The 25,910-nt window shown below is 40.6% G+C and overlaps 2 protein-coding genes and 1 pseudogene across 3 annotated transcripts; 2 read left to right on the top strand and 1 right to left on the bottom strand.

Moving 5' to 3' along the window:
• Positions 1-228: 228 nt before the first annotated feature.
• rapsn (receptor-associated protein of the synapse, 43kD) lies at positions 229-7,408 on the top strand. Its single transcript, XM_082538419.1, has 8 exons — positions 229-1,334; positions 2,010-2,348; positions 2,970-3,128; positions 3,738-3,836; positions 3,944-4,066; positions 4,184-4,237; positions 4,427-4,626; positions 4,890-7,408. The coding sequence occupies exons 1-8, from the start codon at positions 1,110-1,112 to the stop codon at positions 4,960-4,962; spliced, it is 1,272 nt and encodes a 423-aa protein (XP_082394545.1). The 5' UTR covers positions 229-1,109; the 3' UTR covers positions 4,963-7,408.
• A 192-nt stretch (positions 7,409-7,600) lies between these two features.
• On the top strand, positions 7,601-18,200 carry LOC309709477 (E3 ubiquitin-protein ligase TRIM39-like; annotated as a pseudogene). The gene is made up of 13 exons (XR_014280666.1): positions 7,601-8,008; positions 8,177-8,272; positions 8,426-8,656; positions 10,264-10,286; positions 10,368-10,486; positions 10,562-11,111; positions 11,694-11,727; positions 13,829-14,005; positions 14,315-14,410; positions 14,554-14,784; positions 17,362-17,384; positions 17,465-17,584; positions 17,655-18,200. The product of XR_014280666.1 is annotated as an E3 ubiquitin-protein ligase TRIM39-like (transcript).
• Positions 18,201-18,344: 144 nt separating this feature from the next.
• ighmbp2 (immunoglobulin mu DNA binding protein 2) lies at positions 18,345-25,829 on the bottom strand. Its single transcript, XM_082542517.1, has 16 exons — positions 25,688-25,829; positions 24,425-24,507; positions 24,019-24,188; positions 23,399-23,594; positions 23,215-23,312; positions 22,939-23,102; positions 22,641-22,841; positions 22,417-22,558; positions 22,156-22,330; positions 21,205-21,387; positions 20,993-21,111; positions 20,804-20,898; positions 20,017-20,140; positions 19,092-19,901; positions 18,797-18,996; positions 18,345-18,667 (listed from the first exon to the last, which is right to left on the bottom strand). Exons 2-16 carry the CDS (start codon positions 24,499-24,501, stop codon positions 18,470-18,472), a joined length of 2,952 nt encoding a protein of 983 aa, XP_082398643.1. The 5' UTR covers positions 24,502-24,507; positions 25,688-25,829; the 3' UTR covers positions 18,345-18,469.
• Between the last annotated feature and the right edge of the window lie 81 nt (positions 25,830-25,910).

Raw genomic sequence — 25,910 nt, 5'->3', positions numbered from 1 at the left:
TAATGAATTAACAATGCTACCATTGATCCTGTGTTTAGATACAGTGATGCACTTACAAATTGTGCCTGTGTAGGTCTGGAAAACTTTTCCTGAAAAAAGAAAAAGTACTTAATTAACATTTATCTGTTTATGTCCTTGTGAGATAAAAGGGGCATCGAAGGAGAGAAAGCAACCACACAGACGCCAAAACTTTGATCCCATTGATGTTTTGCAGGAGGCTATGCAGCTGAAACCCAAGCCCAGTAACATGTCAGACTTTGTGAACTATTCTAAGCATCAGTTGATGAGGGGTGGGGGTTTCTGGGGCCACATATGAGTCTCCATAAGGACTCGCAATAGGAATTGAAGCTAAGAGCACCAGTAAGACGGGCGCAGTTTGAATGTCTGGATATAAGCTGCTCGCGAAACGGTGTCACAGTTCACCGCCGCCCATGTGAGGATCTGGTCGGATGTTTTTGCGGATGAGTGCTTTTAAGTCTACAGAAGTTTGTGATGTCACTCGTGTAGTTAGTCCTTGAGTAATGTTTAGTGTAAAGGTAGATTGCTAGGAGCTGTAGTGACCTTGGGACGGTTTGCTGAGGGCAGAACATAATTCCTGAAGGGACACATGGTCTAGAGTGACAGGGCCATCTGCTGTAGCGCCAGCAGTAGGAGGAAAGCGGAGGGGGGCGGGTTGGACACCGGGGTGCTGAGAATTCCTTTCGGTGGGTGTGGAGGGACTAGATATTCTGGGATACCACTGCTATCACACTGCTTGGGAAACATTTTTCTCTGACGTGTTTCGAAAGGAAATCTGAGAGAGAATTTTGCAAATGCTTAATGGTGAAGGGGAAACGTGGCTCGGTTAAATGGGGAGGATATTTGCTTGGCCCTTCAGCTCTCCGTAAACCGTTTGGTAATAATGGTCTTGGTGTGTCGCCTTCTCATTTTGGTGGATCCAGTTTCCTTTCCATCTCAGCACAGCCGGAGCTGATAGAGCGGGATCCTGTGGGCCTTCTGGCACAAACCTCTCAGAGGGATCATCTTCAGGGGATCTTCTTTGGAGTTGTACTGTTCATGGCAAGGATCTATTTTCTTGCTGCCTCACTGAAATTGCATGGCCTAAACGAATGAATATTTTTATGAGGCACCTTGCACCAGAGATGGGCCAGGACCAAACCAAGCAGCAGATAGAGAAGGGTCTAAAGTTGTATCAGTCCAATCAGACAGACAAAGCTCTGCATGTGTGGACAAAAGTGTTGGAAAAGACCTCAGATCCCGGAGGAAAGTTTCGAGTGCTGGGGTGCCTGATCACAGCTCACTCAGAAATGGGAAAGTACAAAGACATGCTAAAGGTAGGCTATCAAAACCACAGCGAGCCACGTATAATGGTATAGTATATCTAGCATTTCTGTACAGGAGTAAAAAAATCTACCTCAATAACCGTAGCTCATACTTGTATGACTCATATTCCAGGACTAAACAGCCACGCTTTATTTATATTACTAATGTTAAGACATTATTCACATTTTGCATACTGTGCGATTACATTTTTCTTAATGCAAACAGCAGTAGGCGTGTGTGTGCAGTTCCTGTTCCAGTTACTAAATGTCACTGAATATCTCATAATTTTAAATGTCATCATGTCAGCTGTGAAGTGCCACCGTTTACACAGTTGTAGCATTGTAACATTTCCGCAATGTGTCATTGATTATTTCATGAGAAGAGGTCAAAGGTTACCTTCTTCCAACCACAGCGAACTTGAGAAGCATGGGTTAATTTGTGGCTTCCACATGATGCGGAGTAAATAAGTGCTCTGCAACCTAAGTATGAGTGTGGGGTGTCTTGTTGACATAATCATCCTTCCTGAAGCAGCGCCCGCTCTCACTAACTCGGCTTTAATGAGAACTGTAAAAAAGTAGGGGTCTTATGTCTGAATGAATTTAACGAATTAAAAAGTCTTTGAATCTGCGTGAAGTTGAAGACTATGCCTGTTCCCTGCAACATTTATCCTCTTACTCTATCTGCAGTATGCCCTTGAACAAATTGACACAGCCAGAGAAATGGAGGACCCAGACTACCTGACGGAGGGCTACCTGAACTTGGCACGCAGCAACGAGAAGCTGTGCGACTTCCAGAAAACAGTCTCATACTGTAAGACCTGCTTAAACATGCAGGGCACCACTGTCAGCCTGCAACTCAATGGCCAGGTATGTCTTAGCATGGGCAATGCCTTCCTGGGTCTCAGTGTCTTCCAGAAGGCCCTGGAGAGCTACGAGAAAGCCCTGCGCTATGCACACAACAACGACGACAAGATGCTGGAGTGCAGAGTCTGCTGCAGTCTGGGAAATATCTACGTCCAGCTTAAGGTACTCAAAAAGCTGTTTTTCTGACAAGCGATTCTTGTTTTCCCATCATTACATTTTGCTCAGTTTCAATAAAAATGAGCGATTACCGATAAATAAATGTAAAAATCGTACATACTTTGGCTGTTCCAAACGTCTCCGCTGTGTTATTTGAGTAAAACATTCACTGGACTGCACGTGTGATTCCACAATCAATGATTTTGCCAGCGTATTCACAGAGTATGACAACACTGCAGAACATCTGAGCCAACATCATCAATGCTTAGCCTGTGTAGTGCTGGGCATTGTAAAACAAGAGCTGAGTGAGTTGGCCGGCTGGTGTGTGTTTTTTTCTTTTTTGTAGTACCCTTGACATCTGAGATTTGTATATGTAATCCTCTGGCTTCCCAGAGAGGATTGGTTTCAATGGGATAGTGATGAAGTTCTGCTTGAAGAATGCACTCATGTGTCACGTTATTTTATGACACAAAAAAATATTACATCCTGCATCGCAACGCGATTTAATATTGTCTGAGTGCTCTTGTTAAGAAGATTAAAAACCAAAATGCTAATGCTAGTAGTATCTAAAAAGATGTGGCGCCCTTTTCTGGTGTCACCTAAGTGGTCATTCACATGTGCCTACAGGACTTTGAGAAAGCCCTGTTCTTCCCCTGCAAAGCGGCCGAGCTTGTCAATGACTACGGCAAAGGCTGGAGCCTCAAGTATCGAGCCATGAGCCAGTACCACATGTCTGTAGCCTACAGGAAACTGGAGCGCCTGCCAGATGCCATGGAGTGCTGTGAGGTATTGTTTTATAACACATCATTACTGTCCTCAGAGACAAACTTACATAACTCAGAGCCTTCCTCGCCATCTTGCTGACCCAACCCCCGTGCCTTTGATTGCTCTGAAGTTGGAGCTGCAGAGACAGTAGATGCTGCGCTGCCGACAGGTGCAAGTGGCAGTTGTTCTTTTGTACGAGGCCTTAGACCCTGACAAAAATATGCTCAGAGAGGCGCGGTTTAAAGTGTTAATGAAGAGGGTGGATTTAGTCTTTGCTCTGTTCTAATTATGTACTGGGGGGGTGAAAGATAACTCGATTTCATTGCCTCTGAGTGTAGAAGTATAGTAACAAGACAGCAGGATGCATTTCAGATTTATCACATTTAACCCAACAGTTTATGCATCCGGACATACTCAGGATACCACGGACAACGGCTCATATTTATTCTATCACATCTCTCTTTAAATGCACACTGCGATACAAATAAATCTGTGTAACTGCAGTTGAGAGGATGCAGCTTAGAGTTTCAATTTAGTTCAGGGTGTTGGTGTTACATGATGGAGGTAGGACTCTTCTAATGTCTGCTCTTTACTTTGTACCAATAACTAATCTGTCTTTTGCTTCAACAGGAGTCCATGAAGATTGCCCTGCAGCATGGTGACCGGCCTCTTCAGGCTCTGTGCTTGCTAAACTTTGCAGACATTCATCGCTGCAGACATGATGTTGATGTACAGTACCAATATTGCATTCACATTAATGTAAAATTTCAAAACTGGTCATCTACAACTAGTCTGTGCATTTACCTTTTTGGGTTTTTTTCTCTTCATATGTTCAGAAAGCATTCCCTCGTTATGAGTCTGCGCTGGGTATTATGACTGAGATAGGAAACCGTCTTGGGCAAGCACACGTCCATCTGGGAGTGGCAAAGTGCTGGCTTCTGCAGAAAGAATTTGACAAGGTGCCCTACAGTTTACACAAATATAAATTCTGACAGTAAAGGGACACAATGTTTTATTTGTACTCAAAATAATTATCTGGTATTTATAAAGTGTTCCTGTTCCTGTTCATGTTCCAGGCTCTTGATTCTTTGCAGCGAGCACAGGAATTGGCGGATGGAATGGGAAACAAGGTAACTGAACAGGAAAAGAGCTGCAGGGATAGTTTAGCCATTTCTCATTCTAGATTTGTTTTCTTTCAGTCGTAGTTGTAAAGATGACTGTTGGTTAAACAAAACAAGACACCTGAAGATTTTAAGCACTAGTTTCTCATGCTTTTAAACTTTAAAGCAATGACATTGTGATTCTTTCTCTTATACAAGCTGTGCACACTGAAGGTTCACTGCTTGAGTGAAGGGATTTACCGGAGCAGGGGGCAGCTGAATGAGGTCAGAGAGCAGGTGGTGAAGTTCCTCCAGTGTGTCGAGGAGCTGGAGCTCTACTGCGGCATGTGTGGAGAGTCCATCGGGGACAGGGACCAAAAGCTGCAGGCCTTACCCTGTTCCCACATTTTCCATCTCAAGTGGGTGTCTGTTCAAATCTCGCCTGGTATTAGTTACATTACATTGGAGAAATGCAGTGTTTTCAGTGGGAGAAAAACGAGGCACTTGGACGAATGATGAAATGTTTTGCCACTGATCCTACTCGATTGGGCATGCATCACAACTTTGCAGAAACAACAAAGTGCCGATTGTGATTCGGATTTTCTTCACCTATAAATTGTTCTCATAACCAAATCTAGATGTAGTTTAAAGAGTGTATTTCCCATATTTCTTTGTCTTTCAGGTGTCTCCAGACAAATGGGACAAAAGGTTGTCCTAAATGCTTCAAGTCCTCCATGAAGCCGGGATTTGTGTGATTGCGAGGCTGCGTTTGAGCGTTGGATCTGCAGACACGGCATGGTGCCTCACAGGCTCCTGACTGATCTGAGAGACGCAGGTAGCCTTAGGAGGTGCTGAGGAGTGTTTCATTGCTCTGAGCAGAGGATGCTGAACTGAATCCAGAATGTCGAGGCATGTTGCTCAGAAGACACGATCAAGGCATCCATCTTTCTTAGACAACAGTCTGAAGCTGACAAAGGAGGTATAACCGATGGAAGTGTTGCAATTCGAGATAAGCTGAAGAGCCTACATGGTCTCTGATGACTGGCCGTCTGTTGCAGCATTTAAACAGGAGACCGACCGTAAAAAGAACATTTACAACATAGTGTGATTGTTATTTTATACACTGGAATTGCTTAGTACAAAGTGAGACGAAATTACATCTCCCCAGACTTAGTGTCGTGACTTTTTGTTCAGATTCAAAGATTCAATGCTGACTTTTTACAGCACAACAGTTGAGCCATATTTATTACTGAAACCTGTGTACATACTATTCTCATGTTAATTTCTTTTAAAAGTTTGATTTATTTGACGTGTTTTGTAAGTCCTGAAACGAACTAAAATCTCTTAACCATTCAAAAACTAGTATGTCTTTACAAAACAGGTACATGCAGCTGTTTTCTTCTGTCCTTATTCACAGAAATCCAGGAGCCAGCCAGTTTCCTTTTTCCTTTCATTGCTGGGAATGTTTCACATTCATTAATTCAAAACGGTTTTTTTGGGGTTTTTTTCTTTGCCTGTCCCATTTGGTTCTTTAGCCGTCAGAATTGTTGCCTGAAGACCAACAAGGATACCCAATGGATTTACTTTGCCAAATGGATCATCATGGCCTTGTCGTATTGGTCCATTTGATCGACCTTTGTTGTTATTATTTATTTTATTATATTTTCAGTTGTTACAGACGGGACAGACATGACTGAGGGATAGGAAACGGAGAAAGAAAGATGAAGGAAAAGAAAAACGGAAGGGAAGAGGGACAGTGAGAGAGGGCACTTAAAAAGAGAAAGAAGAGAAAATAAGCAAAAAAACAAACAAAAACAGAGCAACATACTAAACCCAACACCATCACATTAATCTAGCTAAGTGTAAACAGCAGTAAATACGAAATGTTGAATGTTGTTGTGTAGCAAGCAGCGCACATTGTGCTTGGAAATAGCAGCCAATAAAGGTGTAGTTTATGTCTATGAACAGTGGACACCCGTGTGCACACCTGTTTTCACCTGTTCAAAACGTTTTGAGAAGAAAACCCTACGGGGAAAGGATCTTTGACCAATCACACACTTACACACAGTTATTTGGGGGCAAATGCGTTCAGTGTATTTTAATGTATTGTATTTGTGAAATGGTGAAATCTCTGTATATTTAAAATATTTACTTGGAAAGGTATTTTAGCGAAGCCACTTTAACTGAGATATCATGTCAGTGAGGGGTTGCATGTTTTTTTTATTTTATTTACGATGCAGAAAAAAAAGTTTAGATACTTCAAAATATGCACCCATGTGACTGCATAAGTATTTCTTTCTTTCTTTCTTTCTTATTTAGTGGCTTTTATTATTCGTATCCCCTATAAATCATTTCTAAGGAACGCTATGGAAAGAGCTGTCATAGACTGAGGTTTCTCACGTAAAGCCACTTTTTCTCAAAAGCTAAAACTCCTTTCACTAAAGTTCCTGTTGAGATTGTGCTTGTAGATAGCTTTAAAGTACTCCCGTGGCCGTTAAAGGGACACACTGATAAATTCAACAGCATAGTGATAAGGAGATAAAGATCTGATTTTGTGTTGACAAATGACAGGAGCCTTTTGAAATACTTTAAGTGCACATTGGAGATAGAGAAAAGTGAGAGCAACACATTTACACAAGTGTTTCTGAACAAGCACTTATATCTCTGATTATAAGAGCACCATTTGACCTTGCTTTTAAATGGCATCTGAATCTTATTTGAGCTCTCTGCATTCAAAATAATGCTGATTCACTGTTTACCTGTAGCTCACTCGCTGTAATGCACATATATTATCTGCCGGTTATTCTTGTTGTCTTGTCTGTAGTATAAAAAAAACAACTTTACTGACAGTGCAGCCGCCACTCGTCTTTTAACAATTTAAACTACCTCTGTTTTTGCCTTTGCGGATTAATGCAGTAATACCACAACATTTAAATACATGTAGATTTGTTATGTTTTTCTAGACGTCATGATATAAACATGATTTATTCGATAATGTCTCAGCTGTCCAGACATGGATTGAGCCTGGATCATGGAGACCTTCTCTAAAACTTTCTTTCTGTCTCGGATGAGGGTTAATCCATGTCTGAGAAACTGACTGTAAGAGTTTGACTACGATGCATTGTTAGTAAGTTTATGCATTTAGTCAAATGTCCTTCTTGTGTTTAACATGATGGTAAATAAAAACACTCTTGAAGGTGACTGTATTTTTGTATTTTTGTTTGGTAATTTGGCAACAAAATAATTTTTCTGACCCACTACCACAGCTTCAGGGAATTCTGGATGACTTGCACGATTAACCAGAAATACCAGTTGGCCATCTTTTACTGAAACCGCCTACAGTCACAATGCCTTGAAATTTAAAGGAAGTTTTCTTGTAAACTCACTCGATAGAAACCCTTCAACCTGATGGCTGCGAAAACGACGGTTCCTGAAGAAGACATAACTTGCCCTCAATGCACGGACATTTATTGCCTTCCAGTTCTTTTAAAATGTGGCCACAACATTTGCAGAGTTTGCCTGTTTAACTACTGGGAGTGGAAAGGATTGCGAGAGTGTCCCGTCTGTGGCATTGTGTCTGACACCAAGAGACCTCCTATTAATCTGGCACTGCACAATGTCGCAAAGGAACACAAAGTGCTTATAATGACCAGCAGTCAAAACAAATGTCGTCAACACAACGAGATGTTGAAGATTTTTTGTCACAACGACCGAGAGCTCATCTGTCTTGTCTGCCAAGTTTCAAAAGAGCATAAAGTCCACGAATGCAGCCCAGTAGAAGAAGCAGCCGAACAGAAAAAGGTTTGTGAAAATAGAAATACTTCCACCACAACACAGTAGAAGAAAGTCAGTTATATTGTCTATTTGTTAAATTTTAATAGAAAGAATCTTAGGAAGCCGGAACTGATGAACAAGACTAATCAGCTGTTTGTTTGAGCTCTGAATGTTTAATTTCTTCTTGAATTTCAGGCAGAAATATCAGCCAGCCTTGAGTCTTTACAGAATAAACTCGAAATACTGAAGAATACAAAGGAGAAATGGGAGGAAACTAAAACCTATATCAAGGTAAAAAACATTTCCAGTGCCTCTAGCATTTTGACAACGACTCCAAGCATGCAACTTTATTTTGCCTCCAGCTTAGATTGAAAAATCCCTCTGCGTGACAACCATTCTTTCTCTTTACTGGCATTAAAAAAACCCACATTCCTGAACTTGCAGACGCAAGCATATGAAAATGAGACAGCAATCAAGGAGGAGTTTAAAAAGTTCCACCAGTTGCTTCAGGACGAGGAAAACACAAGGCTGAAGGCGCTCAAACTGGAGGAGGAAACCAAAACTCAAATCATGCGTAAGAAGCTGGAAAACATCAGCGACCAGATCAACACACTCTCCTCCACCATCAGTGATATTGAAAAAGCCCTCAAAGCACAGGATATACAGCTTTTACAGGTACATTTACTGTCATTATTTACAGACTGCCTTTATTTATAATAACTTCTAGATTATTTGTCATAAAAACAGTCAAGTAAAAATTATTTAATTAAAACAACAACAACAACACATTAAATATGAAAAACAACACAGTAGTAGTAGAGAAACATCGGATGTTATATATGGCAAATAAACATTTCTATGAAGCTTCGCTGTGCACAGTCCCGACAGTAACTTTTTCCTGTTATTGTATTTTGTTTAAGAGGAAAGGCTGCATACAAAAGATTAACCATGGCATAATGCATTTATCATGAAGTCACCTTTTGAAGCTTTTTGTTTAGAGTCTAAATCGTGTTCATTTAAAACCACAGCTTTTGGCTACAGCTACCTGTGCACGCATCCACCTATCACTTAGCAGCCACACTCCTAATATAACACCGTCACTGAGGGGGAGGTCACTGAGGTAGTTAAATAACTCTTGGGTGGTAGGGCCACCGAGGATGAATTCAAAGCTCTGGATATTGTGACTCTGCGGTGGCTGACATGTCTTCGTAGCATTGCAAGGAAGTTGAGTACAGTGCCTCTGGATTGGCCAACTGGGGTTTTGATTGACCTTTTCAAGAAGGTCAATCAAAAGTGTTTTCCAGCTTCGAAGAAATCAGACTTCTCAGCCTCCCTGGGAAGGCACATCAGTTGATCCTCAGATTCAGGGGGAACAATGGAGTTTCAGGCAATTTAGCACTAGATTAACTTTTTGTCCTCCTGAACATATTGGAGGGTCGGTGGGAGTTTGCTTAAGTAGTCTAGAGGTTTGTGGAGGACTTTGAAGGGTATGGAAGAGTTACTGCTTCAAGTATAGGAATTTAAGCATCTTGGAATCTTGTTTATGAGTGAGGGGAGAGTGGTGTGGAAGATTTGGCATAAGAGTAAAGTTGCCAATCTACTTTCCCATCCTGTCAAAATGCTTGCCTGGTGGGTGGAAAATGGATGAATGGATGCTGGCCACTATATTAATCCACAGTACAATCTGAGCAAATTAGGTGGTTCGTTGTATTATGTTTTGCATGTTCCCAATTGATACAAAACTGTATAAATCAAACTGATGTGAATATTATAGTTTAGAAGGCTGTTCGATCATAAACAGTATTGGACACACTGAAGTTCGGCCTAATGGTGGCGCTACAGAGTTAAATTTCAGCAAACTGTCATCTAATTATTATGATCATTAGTATCAAGCATAGCATAAAGTTTTCCAGACAAGTTCAATTGTTCAGAATTATTCAGAATCGTTCCTCTCTGTTTCTAGTTGTAATAGTTGCTGTTGTAATGCAGTGTATCACCATATGTCGGCACCTCCTGTCTCATTGTCTGTATCTGAGTTTCCTGTCGATGCATCTGTCGCAGTTTTCACTGTGTATGTCTTAAATTTAGGGTTAGGAGGTTGATGACACCTGCCATCATAGCGCATAGTTTGTACATATACAGTATGTGTAGTTTTGAATTATTGTACATGTTTGTTACCTTTCAGTCAATAATTTCCGATAATACAGCTGTACTGCATATGTGATTTTGTAATGCAGCATGTCCTTAATGTACTCTCTTTCACATTCTCTCTTCAACTTAAGGACTACAAGAAGACAAAGAAAATGTAAGCATAACCCACTATCTACCAAAATCAGCATCAACCCTTTCCATGAGAGAATGCTGTAACAATTTTAACATGTTTCAGGCTCCAGTGCAGCATTGGAGAGCCAGAGGTAATCAGAGATATCCTGATAAACTCTGCAAAGCATCTGGGATCGCTTAGTTTTCACATTTGGAAGAAGGTGGAAGACAGTGTCAGATGTGGTGGGTTAAAGAAAAAATTCAAGTTTACTCTAAATTCTATCATATTTTCAACTAACTGAATTTTACGGTTTCCAGTTCCTGTTGTTTTGGATCCAAACACTGCCCAGTCCAACCTAGAGTTCTCTGAAGAACTATCCTGTGTGCAATACAGCAGCAAGAAGCTCCTACCCAACAATCCCGAACGCCTCATCAACCGTGTTTCTGTGCTGGGAGCCACTGGTTTTACATCTGGAAAGCACAGCTGGACTGTAGATGTGGGCCAAGGCAAAGACTGGTACATCGGAGTGGCTCTAGACTCCATCCAAAGAAAGAATACCATCTTCCTCAGCCCTGCTGAGGGTTTCTGGGTAATTGGCTTGAGCAATGGAGACTCACTGTGGGCACAGACCACACCTCGCTCCAAGCTCCCAATGAAGGAGAAGCCCAACAGGATTACAGTCGAGCTGGACTATGAGAAGGGAAAAGTCGTTTTCATTAATGCTGCAGATTCTACAAAGATCCACACATTCAAAGACAGATTTACTGAGAAGGTTTTCCCCTACTTTTCCCCCGGATTGTGTGAAGACAAAAAAAAATCAAGCAAACTGAAAATCTGTCCCCAGGTAATAAAAGTACAAGTAGAATAGTCAGAGGCTACATTTTATTTAACAGGCTGCGCTGACTGATAAATCAATGCTTTACACATGGAATTCAGGAGGAAACAACTGTCTGAGGAGTGGAACTCAGACACTGTTTTTCTTTTGTATGTGGGATAGGTATAACTATGGGAAAAAACAGAGACATGTTTTCAGGCAAAGTGATATTTTAGCTTCATTTTCAAACATAGTGACAAAGGTTAATAATAAAAAACATTAGATTAGAATAGTATAGAACTGTATTAATCCCTATGATGAGGTCAGTTTATTGTTCATTCTTGAGGATGTGGTTTCTGTGTCTGTTCTTCCCATCCTCACATACAGATCAACTTTAAAAAGCAGTGCAACTCCATGGCTGCAGATGTTTGTATGTTTCCTGTGTTTGCTAGTACTTCTTAATTAAAGGATCTAAGCTTTTTTTCTTTCACCGCCCAACAAAATTCAAATAACTACATAAAAAACTGAAACAACGAAAAAAACAAAATAACTTTAATCCTTTATCAAAGGGAGATGGAGAAAACAAGAAGCGAGACAGGTTCTCTCTCTGAATATTTATAGTTTCCCTTTTCAAGTATTTCTAGCACACACTATGACAGGCAAGGACAGGTAAAAATAAAAACCATTTTTAGATTTTAAAATAAAATGTTTTATTCATCTAACTGTGCAACAGAGGTTGGAAAAGTAAAGCTTCAGTATCTTACCCAAGGATACTTCCATATGTAGAAGAAACCAACAAACAACATGAAATAGCTGGCATCTAGTGTAAAGGTTAATGACATTTCTGTGACAACACATATTAGGAAACTAAGCCATGCTGGTAAGCACTCAGACACTCTTATTAGTGCTGTCAATTCCTGAATAGTGGAAAAAGGTTATCTTATGTGTGGGCTGCAGGTGTGTTGTTCTGTGACATCACCGTAAACGTTTCCGGTTTAAAAGCCTGAGGCTTTTCTGTGTGGAGTCAGACATGCCAGGGGCAGGATGATTAACTGACAAACTATTATTGCAGCACAACACAAAACTGAAGTAAAAGGATTTCCGTGAAGGTAAAAATCAATAAAATCCATTCATTTAATTTTGAATTCAAGTTTATTTATATGGCTTCAAATGCAAACAACAGCTGCCTGTCTCTAATACTGTAAGGTGTTAGAGACAAGGCCAGCAATCTGATGATCCCCTATGAGGAAGCACTTGGCAACTGTGGGGAGGAAAAACACCTCTTTGGAAAGAATATTGTAGTAGTCCTGTTATTGTAGTAGTTGGAGAGTCTCCTAGTGTGTCGAAGCTTTACAAATTTGCAATTATATTTGCATTTCAAGTTATGACAATGATTCGCTAAACATGTTTGTGTTTGTTACAGTAAAAAATAAAACTTTTTTCTACGCTGATTTTATGTTTTTTGTCTGAATTTAGATCAATTGTGTTAATATAGTATGTCAAAATGAAAAACGTGAGGTTGTGCTTAAAAAATGAATGATACCAAACAAGGAGGATAAATATTCTTTAAAGGTGAAACGTAGAGATGAAATCAAAAGTAGTCAAAGATCCTGGACCACAACTAGTCATATTACTCAACTTTGCAGACAAACATCACTGCATGTCTGCATCTTGATGTAAGGTGCCCAGCTGTGGGTCGTGACCGAAAGAACGAGATCGCGGATACAAGCGGCGGAAATGGGTTTCCTCCGAAGGGTGGCCGGCCTCTCCCTTAGAGATAGGGTGAGACGTTCGGCCATTCGGGAGGGGCTCAGAGTAGAGCCGCTGCTCCTCCACATTGAAAGGAGCCAGCTGAGGTGGTTTGAGCATCTGACAAGGATGCCTCCTGGGCGAGGTTTTCCGGGCATGTCCCACCGGGAGGAGGCCCCGGGGCAGACCCAGGACACGCTGGAGAGATTATATCTCTCGGGTGGCCTGGGAACGCCTTGGTGTTCCCCCAGATAAGCTGGAGGAGGTGGCTGGAGAGAGGGAGGTCTGGCCTTCTCTGCTTGGGCTGCTTCCCCCGCGACCCGGCCCCAGATAAGTGGAAGAAGATGGATGGATGGATAGATGAGTGTATTTGATTTTTTGTTTTTAGGTATATTTGCGTATTTATCAGACACCAAAGCGTTAAACTTGGGGTATTTGGGCCATGTTTGTCTGGGAGTCAGAGTGTTGTCACAAGGCTGCCTGTATGCTCAATATTTAGAAATACATTTTTATATAAACTTGTTAAAATTGTTTATTATGTTATTATAAAGCAGCCATGTTCATGGTGCAGGCTCTATATTTTTGCAGTCAGTAGATGAAATGGGGAACAAGATAAATAATCGGAACACGAGCTGCAATGGTTATCAGTAGCTGATACATCAGTAAGATTAATTCAGCCATTTCTCATTCATGATTTTAAACTCAAACAGAACAGGCACATTATTAAAATAAAGGAAATGAACGTAAAGTTTCTGAGAACTTTTTTATTTTTTATTTTTAAGCATGTATCGAGGACATTAGTCAACTTCTGCATCTATATCATCTTTGGTTATGTCTGGATGACTTGCATGATTACCCAGTTATACTAGTTGGCCAACTTCTACAGGAAGCTGTAAATATTCCCAGTTGTACCGCCTACTGTCACAATACCTGAATCAAAGAACATCACTTGACAGAAACACCTGAGCCTTCAGCCAGGGAAGTGCACCACTGTTTGCAGAGTGTGATTATTTAACTGGAAACAGAAAAGATCTCAGTTATGTCCACAACTAATCAAGACAAATGTTTTCTCCACAACCAGAAGCGGAATAGTTTTTGTCACAATGATGAAGAGCTTGTCTGTCTTGTCTGCCAACAATCGAAAGAGCACAAAGTCCATGTCTGCTGCCCAGTAGAAGAAGCAGCTGAACAGAAAAAGGTTTGTAAAAATATACATTTAAAAAAACTAATACTGGGATGAAGTTGTTGGTAGACTTACATCACAATGTAAGAAACAGATCTTTAATTAATGACTTCCATCATCACGTAATGTGTCATTTGTTCCACGAATTCTCATTATTCTTATGTCTGTAAAATGTAAGAAAATAGTGAAATGAGTGCACCCAATATGACTCAAATAATTAACAATTTTAATTCAATGTGATATTAAACAAAACCACAAAGAAAACTGATTATCAGGAACTACACAGAAATGCTATATTTTAAAATTCTTCTTCGTACATTTCAGACAGAAATCTCAGCCAGCCTCGAGTCCTTAAAGAAAAAACTCAAAGTACTAATCAACACAAAGGAACAATGGGAGGAAATAAAAACCCATATCCAGGTAAATGGTTTTGCGTTTCGTGAAACAATGCTGACTTTTACTGGGGCTTTTTAATGTTGCTTCTGACGAAAAAATCCCCAGCATGACAAACATTCCTTCCATTTACTAGCTTAAAAAAAACCCCACATTCTTTAAAATTACAGACGCAGGCATGTGAAACTGAGACAGGAATCAAGGAAGAGTTTAAGAAGCTCCACCAGTTCCTTAAGGAGGAGGAAAACACCAGATTGCAGGCACTGAAACAGGAGGAGGAAACTAAGACTCAAATCATGTGTATGAAGCTGGAAAACATTGAAGAGCAGATCAACACACTCTCCTCCACCATCAATGATATTGAAACAGCTCTCAAAGCACAGGATGTACAGCTTCTACAGGTGCATTTACTATCATTATTTACAAGCTGTTTTTATTTATATTAACTTCTAAGTTATTTTTCCTAAAAACAGTCAAGTAAACAGTGAAAATGGCTAAACAGGACGCCCAGGTGATAATGAACATCAATATAACACACAGCATACAAAACAGTAAAATTAAAAGTATTTAGTTAGTATACATGCAAACAAGAAAATTACTGAATATTAACCAAAATCATATTTTGCATAAAATGTTTACCAACTTTATTTATTAAATTTGAAATTTCGTATTTCTTAGATTTCTTGGATTCAAACTTGGATTAGTTTGGATTAAAACATAAAATGTCAGACAAGCATTTCTCACAGACCTATTTTCCATAGTCTGGATGTAAAATGTTAGTATGCTGTATTGGTTAATCAGTATGGTCAGTTTTAAAGACACATGTAGCGTCTGACAAGTGGGGCCGACTTCAATGTGCCTGCGTTCTTTTTAATGGCCACCAGGGGGTGATCCCTGTGATTGCAAAAAGACTTCGGGACCCATTGAAGTCTATAGAAATATCGTTTTCTACCTTTACCACTGTTAACACTTTCCTGTTGAGTTCATGGTCTCAGTTACATATTTAGGGTCATATTAAATTTTTAAAAGGAGTTAATTTCATACATCTTGGTTATACTGTTTGTCAGAAAGGAAGTAACAGTTTGTGATTGACAAGTTGTTAGTCAATGAGCGTGTTACGACCCCCTCTGCTAGGCGTCAGGGAGGGAGTAACATACACGAGCCCCCCAACACAAAACTGAGTAAAGCAAAAGGTTTTAATTCCAAACTTTAAACAGAAAACCGACAGGGCTGTGCAACAGACCACTGGGCAGACAATTATTACATAAAGAAAGAACAGTCACGAGTAAAAGTTAAAGGGTAACTAAGGCAGGCTGGCCGCACACAAAATAAAAGCTAGGGTTTTAACTAAGGCAAGCCAGCTTCACGCAATCCTACTCACAGCCAGCTAGCAGCTCAAAACTCTAATCAGGCTAGGTTTAAAGCATGCACCAAGGTTCGACAAAGGTCAGCAATATGAATAAGGTCAACAAAGATCGACGAGGGAGGCATGAAGGGCAAACTGCATGTTCAGTCCTAAGCAGCCGCCACTGAGTGAAGGACCTCCAGCCTTTTGTAGCCACAGGTGGGTACGATCAGCCACTGATTGCCTCTTGGAGCATCATGGGATCCCGGAGCAGCCAATCGTCCGTGTGGTCTGGCACACTTCATTCTGCATAAGTGAGGGTTGGCACGGGTCTCCCAGTAACCAATCACACACGAGTCCTGGAACACATTGATTTACCTAGAGGAAGGCGGGGCCACCTGAGGCCGGAGGCCGTAACAGAGCGTATGGCTTGACAGTCAGACCTGCACCGACTCACTGCATCCGGTTACAAAATCGCTACGTCCATCTCTTACAGTGTCCATGGTTGTAACCCATTAGTTTGTGTCCTGTTTTGGAGCCTCAAATCTTCCTTTGTTGCCATCATCTTGTTGAGAAATCCAAAAAAACAGAACTCAGGAATGGGCAAATACTTTTTCACAGCATTGTACCTGTTTTAACACTACATAACGCATAAATAACGGCTTTTTTTCCTGGTGTAGAGCTCATAATATGAACTTTTAAACCTAGTTTAGTTGGCAATTACAGTTTTGGCACTTCTGATTTGCTTCATTTCGGCTGCTTATGTGCGCTATCATGCAAGGAGGAAGCCATATTTGAACAGTGCTGAAGTACCTTTGTGTCTTGTGGACCAAGACGCCTTTGAAATTAACTGTTTCAAAGTGGTAAAGTGTTCAGCGAGTCCAAATTAGACGTTCTTGTTGATAATCGTGGATGCTCTGTCCTCCGGGCTAAAGAGGAGGGAGACTTTGCAGTGTGTTATCAGCATTCGGTTCAAAATCCAACATTGTGGTACGGGAGTACAGGAGGTTTGCATGTTTTGGAAGGAACTATGAATGAATGCAGACCATCACACTTCTTCCTCCATGTTTGACAGTTGATGGCAAACACTGTGGAACCATCCTTTTGCCTACTTGATGGCAGTGGTGTTTCACGGCCCAGGCAAGCCTCTTTGTTTTATTCTGATGCCATAGTTAGCTTCCATGGTCTGCTCACAGACAGAGGGGGTTGTAAGTAATCCAGAAAAGTTGGAACACTTGTAGGAAATAACAGCACCAACTTTCAAGGCTTGATCAACCTCTATTACTGCAGAACAGCTTTAAATTGTTAAACCATTTTGTGTTTCCTAAAAAAGAAAGAAAAAAGGCCTTTTTGTATACATTTAAAATGTACATTATTTTTTAGTTTTGGGTAACCTTATCTTTTTTTAGCCTCTGGCAGTTCACCGCTTACCTTTGTACCATTTCAAGCTATTCATTGGAGTTGAACGACTTGAATTGCAATACAAAACTGAAACTTTTGAACGGTAGTGCACATATGTGTGTCTTTGAATTACTGTACAGGTGTAATACTTTCAGCCGTTTCCAGATGTGCAACTCTATTTCACACATGATTTCATAATGTACTCTCTTTCACATTCTCTCTTCAACTTAAGGACTACAAGAAGACAAAGAAAATGTAAGCATAACCCACTATCTGTTAAAATCAGCATTGATCCTTTCCATGAGAGAATGCTGTAACAACTTAACATGTTTCAGGCTTCAGTGGAAAATTGGAGAGCCAGAGGTCATCAGAGATATCCTGATAAACTCTGCAAAGCATCTGGGATCACTTAAGTTTTCATATTTGGAAGAAGGTGGAAGACAGTGTCAGATGTGGTGGGTTAAAGAAAAAGATTTTACTCTAAATCTATCATATTTTCAACTAACTGAATTTTATGGTTTCCAGTTCCTGTTGTTTTGGATCCAAACACTGCCCATTTCAACTTACTCTGAAGAACTGTCCTGTGTGCAATACAGCAGCAAGAAGCTCCTACCCAACAATCCCGAACGCCTTGTCAGCCGTATTTCTGTGCTGGGAGCCACTGGTTTTACATCTGGAAAGCACAGTTGGACTGTAGATGTGGGCCAAGGCAAAGACTGGTACATCGGAGTGGCTCTAGACTCCATCCAAAGAAAGAATACCATCTTCCTCAGCCCTGCTGAGGGTTTCTGGGTAATTGGCTTGAGCAATGGAGACTCACTGTGGGCACAGACCACACCTCGCTCCAAGCTCCCAATGAAGGAGAAGCCCAACAGGATTACAGTCGAGCTGGACTATGACAGGGGAAAAGTCGTTTTCATCAATGCTGCAGATTCTACAAAGATCCACACATTCAAAGACAAATTTACTGAGAAGGTTTTCCCCTACTTTTCCCCCGGATTGTGTAAGGATGTGCAAAACGCGAGTCCATTGACAATCTGTCCCCAGATAATCAAAGTGAAAGTAGAATAGCTTCCCATTTCTGTAGAGTTAAAAGGCAGGCTCCATTACGTGTCATAACAGTACTAGTAATGTATGCAATAAATATTGTGACTGAAACACAATGAAAATGTTTTGTAATTAAAATTATTTATTTAAATAAGAGTTTTTCAGCAGGAAATTGTACTTTACTGTATCAAACTGAGGTCCAAAGAGCAAGAAAATAAAAAATTTCAAACACTCTTTTAGCTTTCTCAGAACGAAGTCTTTAGATTTATTTAAATTTAGTGTCAAGTTAACCATTAACCATCCTTCTCTTTGTTTTTTGGCTTCCTCTGTGACGCCATGTCTTTTAGCTTAGAGTCCAATTTTCTTTGCAGATAGGCCTTCTTATTGTGGTCCATAGATTTGTCTTTCTTCCCACTCCCAGCATAAAGAACACCCTCTTTACTTATCCTCATTCGAGCATGAGACTTGGCTTTATCTCCACAACCGTGAACCTGAAAAGTATTTGCAAGACGTCAATCAGACTTTCACGTAAAAAAAACATAAATTCCACAGATGCTTGGCAGGTGTTACCTGTTAACCTACACGTCAAACATACTACTCAGTTGAGGCGTGCCTCTTACCTCTGGTATATGATGACTGAGACAATACTGCCTGTTACAGAACAGGCAGAGCTGCCCGAGTGTTAGCACAGATGCTTTGCACTTGACAAAACTACAAACACTGTCGGCCTTCATGACACTACTGATGAGTGTGTCGAAGTCGTCATCTGGAGCAGAGGCAGCAGCGATGTCGCAGGCCCCAGCCTTGGTTCGATTTTTTCCTGGGGTTGAAACATGATGCAGAGTTAAGCTGTTAGAAAGCTGATGGGTAAGAAAACACCTTTAAATGCTTTGTTTAGACTCTTCTGATGCAAACCTTTTGCTTTTTTTGATGAGTGGCCTTGAGCTGGATGAATGTTGTTCTGTTGCTTTTTTTGTTGAGCGTTTTCTTCCCTTTTCTTCTGCTCCCTCTTCATCCTCTCTAAATGTAAACTTTTCAGGTCTAAGGGGGGTTGAGACGATGGCTCACTTTTTGAATCTGGGATCGTTTCCTCTTCCTCTTCCGTTGCTGCTCGTGCTTCCTCTTTGGCTGGTTTTGACACTGGGGGTCTGGAGACAGTGATACACCTCTCACTTCCCTCTCCTTTGCTCTCATGAATGAGGCCCAGCTCCTCAGCGATCTCATGGACCAGCAGCCGGTCATGAGAGTTAAACAATGACGGAAACTGTAGCTCACTCTGGTTTAAGTCCTTCATAAACCTTTCCACCTGCTCTCTGATCTCAGCGCGTCTGCCCTTACTCTGCTCTTGCTCTGCTGATGTGCTAGACTTTGTTTGCTTCTCTGAACCAGCTGCATTTTCCTTGCTGCTGCTACCAGCAGATTTTTTCTGTCCTGGCTTTGCTTTACTGGAGGGCTGATCCTTGACCTTGTGTTTGGTAGATGTGGAGGTGCTGGAAGAGGCTGTTTTCGCATCTTTGTGGTCACGGGTGTAATTTTGTGGTACGATGTCTTGAATGTACTCGAACGCTGTTCTGACCTCACCAAACTCAGTCATGTGATCAATCAGGGATTTCAGAAAACCGTGATTCTGAACGGTTTGAGTGTCACACACGACAGCGATGTGTCGTCTTGCACGCGTAACGGCAACATTTATCCTTCTGTCCTCTGCTAGAAATCCAACTTCACCTAAAATAAATGGAATCAGTGGGAAAAAAAAAAATTGTGATAGCCTGTTGTTTATGTTTAATGCAGCTAACATCTGCAATTCTGTGACAGAATTAAAAGGAATGTCATGAATTACCTTTTCTGTTGGATCGAACTAACGACAACACGACAGCCTCTTTTTCCCTGCCCTGAAATCCATCCACTGATTTTATCTCGAGCTCTGGATGCTTTGCAGAAAGTTTTTGACGTAGAAGATCGACCTGTACGGAGAGAAAAACGGTTGTTATATTCAAAACAGCACTGTTATATCGATTTTCCTTGGCAGCTGTGGTTTAAGTGGTATAACGGAATGTCTACCAATTAGAAGGTCGGAATGACGGAATGTCTGTGAGCCCGAGTTGCCACCAATTGCAGTGTGAGTGTGTGAATGTTAGATAAAAGAACTGTATGAATGTGTGTGATTGGCTGAATGAAACTTAGAAAAGGCTTTGAGTGCTCAAAATTAAGTAGAACGACATTATATAAGTACCAGTGTGTTTACCATGTACCATTTAAATGATAAAGCTTCGGGTGTTTATTTTTATCAAAGGGAAAGATGTTTTTACATACATACATGCAAATTTATTGCACACTGTGGTCAAATGTTTGTGCACGTTGGAGGTATTTCTTCTCTGTTGGGGGAATTATTTATTTTTTATTTTTTTAAGCAATGTAATACAAATATCACTTTTCTTTAAAGTAATGCATTAAGTTACTTAAAAGCTAAGTCATTCTTTATACTAGTCTTTACATCCTTTTTGCATTTCCCTAATCACTGTGCTATGATGATCTGACCTTCAGGAAAATTTTTTTAATAATTCTCCCTGGAATTTTGAAACCAATCAGTTACTTTCAGTGCTGCCAGTCTCATTTCTGTGACTTACTTGTAGATTGTATGGAGCAATAACAGCTATGTCTTTAGCTTTAACTCCAGCTTCAGTCAGAGCTTTTATGTGCAGATCGACGATGTCGACCTCACCTGAGGAAACACATCACACGCTGTTAAACTGTCATACCACACAAGCAGTAAACATAGATGGCTTGTTTACAAGCTAAAATTAAAAAAGAATAACCTGTGTTGCCTTTGGACTGCTCATCTGCGACCTCCATTTCACTCAGACCACACCCTGCTGTGTCAATAAGAAGCAGCGGCGTGCTGGTCTCTTCAACGCATGCGACTCCTGCTAGATCTCTGTTTTGAGCGACATTTTTAAATGAATCCAAAGATTCATCCGTCACCAGAACTCAAATATGAGATGCTTTAAAATAGTACATTGAGTCTCACTTCAGTAAATGTCCCTCCACAGAGCTGTGAGCGGTCAGTCTTCCATGGTACATCTCCTTGGAGGCCCACTGCATAATGGCACTGTTCATGCGGTACTGAACTGTCAGCATACGAACCACCGAGTCCCCGTACATCTGGATAAGTCTCTCCATAAGACTCAGAGATAAGCCTTTTGATGCAGCCCTGTATGCAACAGAACAACATAAAAATTTTAGAGATTTACATTTTAATTTCTGAAAACCAGCCTCATTCGCATTCACATCAACGGCCAATTTAGAATACACATTTAACCCAACCCCACTAACTGCACATCTTTGGACTGTGGGAGAAAGCCAGAATACCAGGAGAGATCCCTGCTGTACCCTGCCTCTCGCCCTGTGACAACTGGAATAGGTTACCGCCCTGCACAACCCTGAATTGGAAAAGTGGAAAAAAATGGATGGAGCATCGATGACTTCTTTCTATAACTGATTTGATACTGGGATTAAAAGTGCATTAGGATGAGATCTCTGAACCACCAGTACACACAGAAGAGCTGATTAGAGCTAGAAAAACCTGTTTCGGTGTTTTAAAAAGCAACAGACTGGAAAACTATGAAACCTATCCTTTAACCAAGCTTGTTGTTTTTATAATCAGAAATCTGAATGCTTCAGAAAATGTGTCAAAAGTGCTTTTTAAAGGAAAAATTAAAATTCTAAAAACTATTTCTAGTGACATCCTTTGGATTTTGTCCTCCACTTTTAACTCCAGAGGCTTAATAAAAGCAGGCGGTGAATGTCTCATTGTTCAGGTTATGTTACAATTCATTTACATACTGGCAACAGATAAATGCTACATCGTGTATTTTAAGGTTAAAAACTTCTGGGACTTGAGGAAAAAAAGTCACAACGGTATAGATATCAAATGCTGAATATTATGAATGCATAAAAAACCCAAACTTGAATTTTTTACATTTGTGATTTAATGGTAGGTGGTAACTGCTTGTAGTCTCCAGCCAGGATGCACTTGCGCGCTCTAAGCAGGGCGATCCAGCAGCTGCTCTCCAGTGCCTGAGCACACTCGTCTATCACCACCCAGTCAAAATGTTCAGCTGGCAGGAACTTCAGAGGCCCGTCATCGCAGGCACCTGCACACACGCAGACAAGCGCTCTCCGATTACCTTTCATCATTACTCCAGCATCTGAATGACACTGTCATCGGGCCATTACTCACCTGTGTTGGTTGATAACACAACGTCAGCACTTTTAAGGATCTGGGCGATGGCTGCTGCCTCTCTGCTTTTCAGCTCTTTTCTCAGCTCTCCTATTTCTCGTTTCATGTTCCCCCGTTCTCCTTTCTCCTTTTTCATTCCCGTCTTGGAACAATCACAACATCACAAATCATTTGAGACGGCACTAAAATGACATGTTAGCGGGACACCACACTATAATACTCACAAATGCTTTATCAATGTCCTTCCGGATCTCAGCGATGATGTTTGCGTTGTCACTCTGAGCCAGGATGGCATCCAGTGAATGTTTCTGTATGGACTCCAGTAGCCTGGCTGGGTGACCCAGCCTCAGGACCTTGGCTTTGCCCTGGGCTAACCTCTCCACTAAATTATCCACCGCCACATTTGAAGGAGCACAGCACAGGATCTGCACAGTCACAAGAGCCAAAGTGATCCTGTCTAGACTAGAGTTGTGGCATTGATAACATTCTTCTTTATACACTAACAAATTCACATTTTTGCACCTTTTGCCCCTGTTTGACAGCTTGCAGGATGATTTCCACCACAGTGGTGGTCTTCCCAGTGCCCGGAGGCCCATGAATCACTGCAAGCTCTCTCTGTGACAGAGCGAAGGATACAGCTTCTCTTTGGGAGTCATCCAAGTTTGAGTTAAAGAATTCAACCTTATCTGATGAAATAAAACAGAGGCAAACACCAATGCGCTGAATGTTATATATGCATATGGAAACTTAGATTTCTAAACAATCTTTTAATTAAAACAGGAGCTAATATTTACTCACTTGGTTGTGACTGAGAAGTAGGTTTTGTGTCTCCAAAGAGGACACTTATTAAATTGGAAGCTGGTCCATTGTTGTATCCATTTAATGTATTCAAAGCACTGCAAGCAGAAACCCCATGGGTTAAGTTTCAAAAGTGTACTGATTCACATGCACCGAGGTATTTTTGGTTACAGATATTCCTCACCGTTTCATTCGTTTGTAAGTGACGTCGTTTGCTAACTTTAAAAGGTTGTAAAGTGCATCTGAATCTAAACTGTGGCCATCCTTTAAATCATCAAAGGCCACACTTACAGATGCTTGGCCGACCCTTGTCACAATCCCAGTACTGATCTGTGAGGCTGCAGTGCATCCAGTAGTGTCATACAAGCCAACTATATCACCTGCAAAGACAGACACATACCTCACTGTAATATAAACATAATTTAATTACATTTTATTTATATAGTGCAAATCAGAACAACCATTTCTAAAGGTGCTTTATATTGTGAGGTAAATCTCTATAATAATGGAGAGACAACCCCCTATGAGCAAGCACTTGACAAAAGTGGGAAAGCAAAGCTTTTAATAGGAAGACACCTCTGACAGAACCAGGCTCAGGAAGGGGAAGCCATCTGCTGCGACTTGTTGGTGTTGAAGAGAGCCTAGTCTTGTTACAGGATAACTAAGTGAGGATTCATGGTCACCTGATCCAGCCTTAACTATAAGCTTTATCAAAAAAGAAAATTTTAAGCCTCATCATAAAAGGAAAAGGGCCTCAAAGCTGAACACTCTGCCTCATAAAGTAAAAACAGACGTCAATCTCACCAGGTCCGAAGCTGTTGCTTGGCAGAGATGAGAACCCAAGATGCTTTCTTGGCTCCAAGATGACGACTGTGCGGCCGTAGAGGCCTGTGGACTGACTTCCTATCTGCAGTTTCAGCAGGCAAACACCTTTGTTTTGAAGATCCTTGAGAGAAATGTTCTCCTGCCATACCCTGAGGGCACAAAAAAGGGAAATCACGAGTGACAACTGTTGATAACAACATTTGGTTTTAGATTATTTTCAGGAGAAATCTCTGTGTTTAGAAACAAATCCATTTGTTAAAACCACACCTTAATCTCTCTGAAAACAATTTAAATACAAATAATAAAAACATCTTTATGTCGCACAGTTCAGCAAACTAAATTCTGCAGTGTGACCGTTTGACAGTGCAGATGTGACATTACATACCTGGTCTCCTCTATCTCAGCCTCCCGCTCCTCCTGCAGAAGCTCGAGTGTCTTTGACACAAACTTTTCCAAGGCCATTACTCACTGAAATGGTAACAGAACAAGATGTTTCTAGCACATCATCTGATTTTTAGAAAAACATCTCTACATGCTATAATATTTATAATGTGCAAAGATTGATAAATAATCTTAATTTTGTGATTTATGGATTAGTTAAATTGACATTTCATCCACTTTAATACTAAAGTATAGTTTTGCTTCCAACGTTCATGCTTCTTCTACCTTCTGTTTAACTTTTTTACAGTTTTATTTCTATACACCTTTTCTCTGGGTTACAAAAAAATGATTTAATGTTCTACAAAAAAACTCAAACAAATAACAAACAAAATATTCAAAGCAATAATAGTTATTCATGATCATACTACTAAGCTGCAGCAGCTTCATTGGCTCCCAGTCAAATATCGTATCAATTTCAAAATACTCTTCTACACATCTATGGCTATTCATCATCTCTCTCCTGCATATCTCTCTGATCTGGTTCAGATCACCACCCCATCTCTGTGTCTTAGATCTTCTTCTCTTTCTCTGTCCCCTCTCCCCGTCTTGCCACCATGGGGAGCAGGGCTTGCTCTGCTCCTCGACTCTGGAATTCCCTACCTCCTGATTTAAGAAATATCACTTCCTTCTCTCTCTTTAAGTCCCAACTCAAAACTCACTTGTTCAAAATAGCTTATCCCACATAACCTCTCCACTCTGCTATTTTAAATTTGTTTTATGTCTTGTGCTTTTATGATTGTGTAAACTGCTTGCTTTTAGTGTTCTGCTGTGTACAGTGTCCTTGAGTGTTCTGAAAGGCGCTTTCAAATAAAATGTATTATTATTATTATTATTATTATTACGACACAGGTTAAATTGGTCTTAACCATATTTAAATATTTTTGTACTTTTTCTGTACTTCTCCTCCTAAATAATTCGTCCGAAACTGAATCTACTAGCCTGTACACCCACTACTGTATTTATTTTATTTTTAATTTGGGGAAAACGACAAAAACAACAAAGGAAAAACTGTAAAATTTAAAAAAAAGCTGTAAAATAAAAAGCACTAGGACCCACACTTAGTTATTATAGATGAAAGTAACCCTTAAAAAAGAAGCAGGGTATAGGTAAATCGTTTCAACGCACAAACATGTTAAAGCTAAATGCTAACATCACAGCCACGGTCATTTTACTTTACGAGCAGTTAGCAAGCGAGAACTGCACTCACCTGTTAGCGCCTGAAACCTAAAGACGGAAAAGCCAAATTTAACGTTAGTTAATCATGCTAAATAACTTGGAAATGTAACACCCTCTCTATCATTACTCAGGTGGATTTGTTTGGTTCCTGTTCTCTTCCTTGTTTGTGTTTTACTGGTTGACAAACTCGGCACACTGCCACCTATAGGCTCGGATGTCACAAACACGCACCTTTTATTTTGAAAAATGCAAAC

The sequence above is a fragment of the Aulonocara stuartgranti genome, assembly GCF_965226115.1.
Source record: "Aulonocara stuartgranti genome assembly, chromosome: 7".
NCBI lineage: Eukaryota > Metazoa > Chordata > Actinopteri > Cichliformes > Cichlidae > Aulonocara > Aulonocara stuartgranti.
The sequence above is the reverse complement of the archived record's forward strand: the minus strand, read 5'-3'. Positions and strand labels throughout refer to the sequence as shown.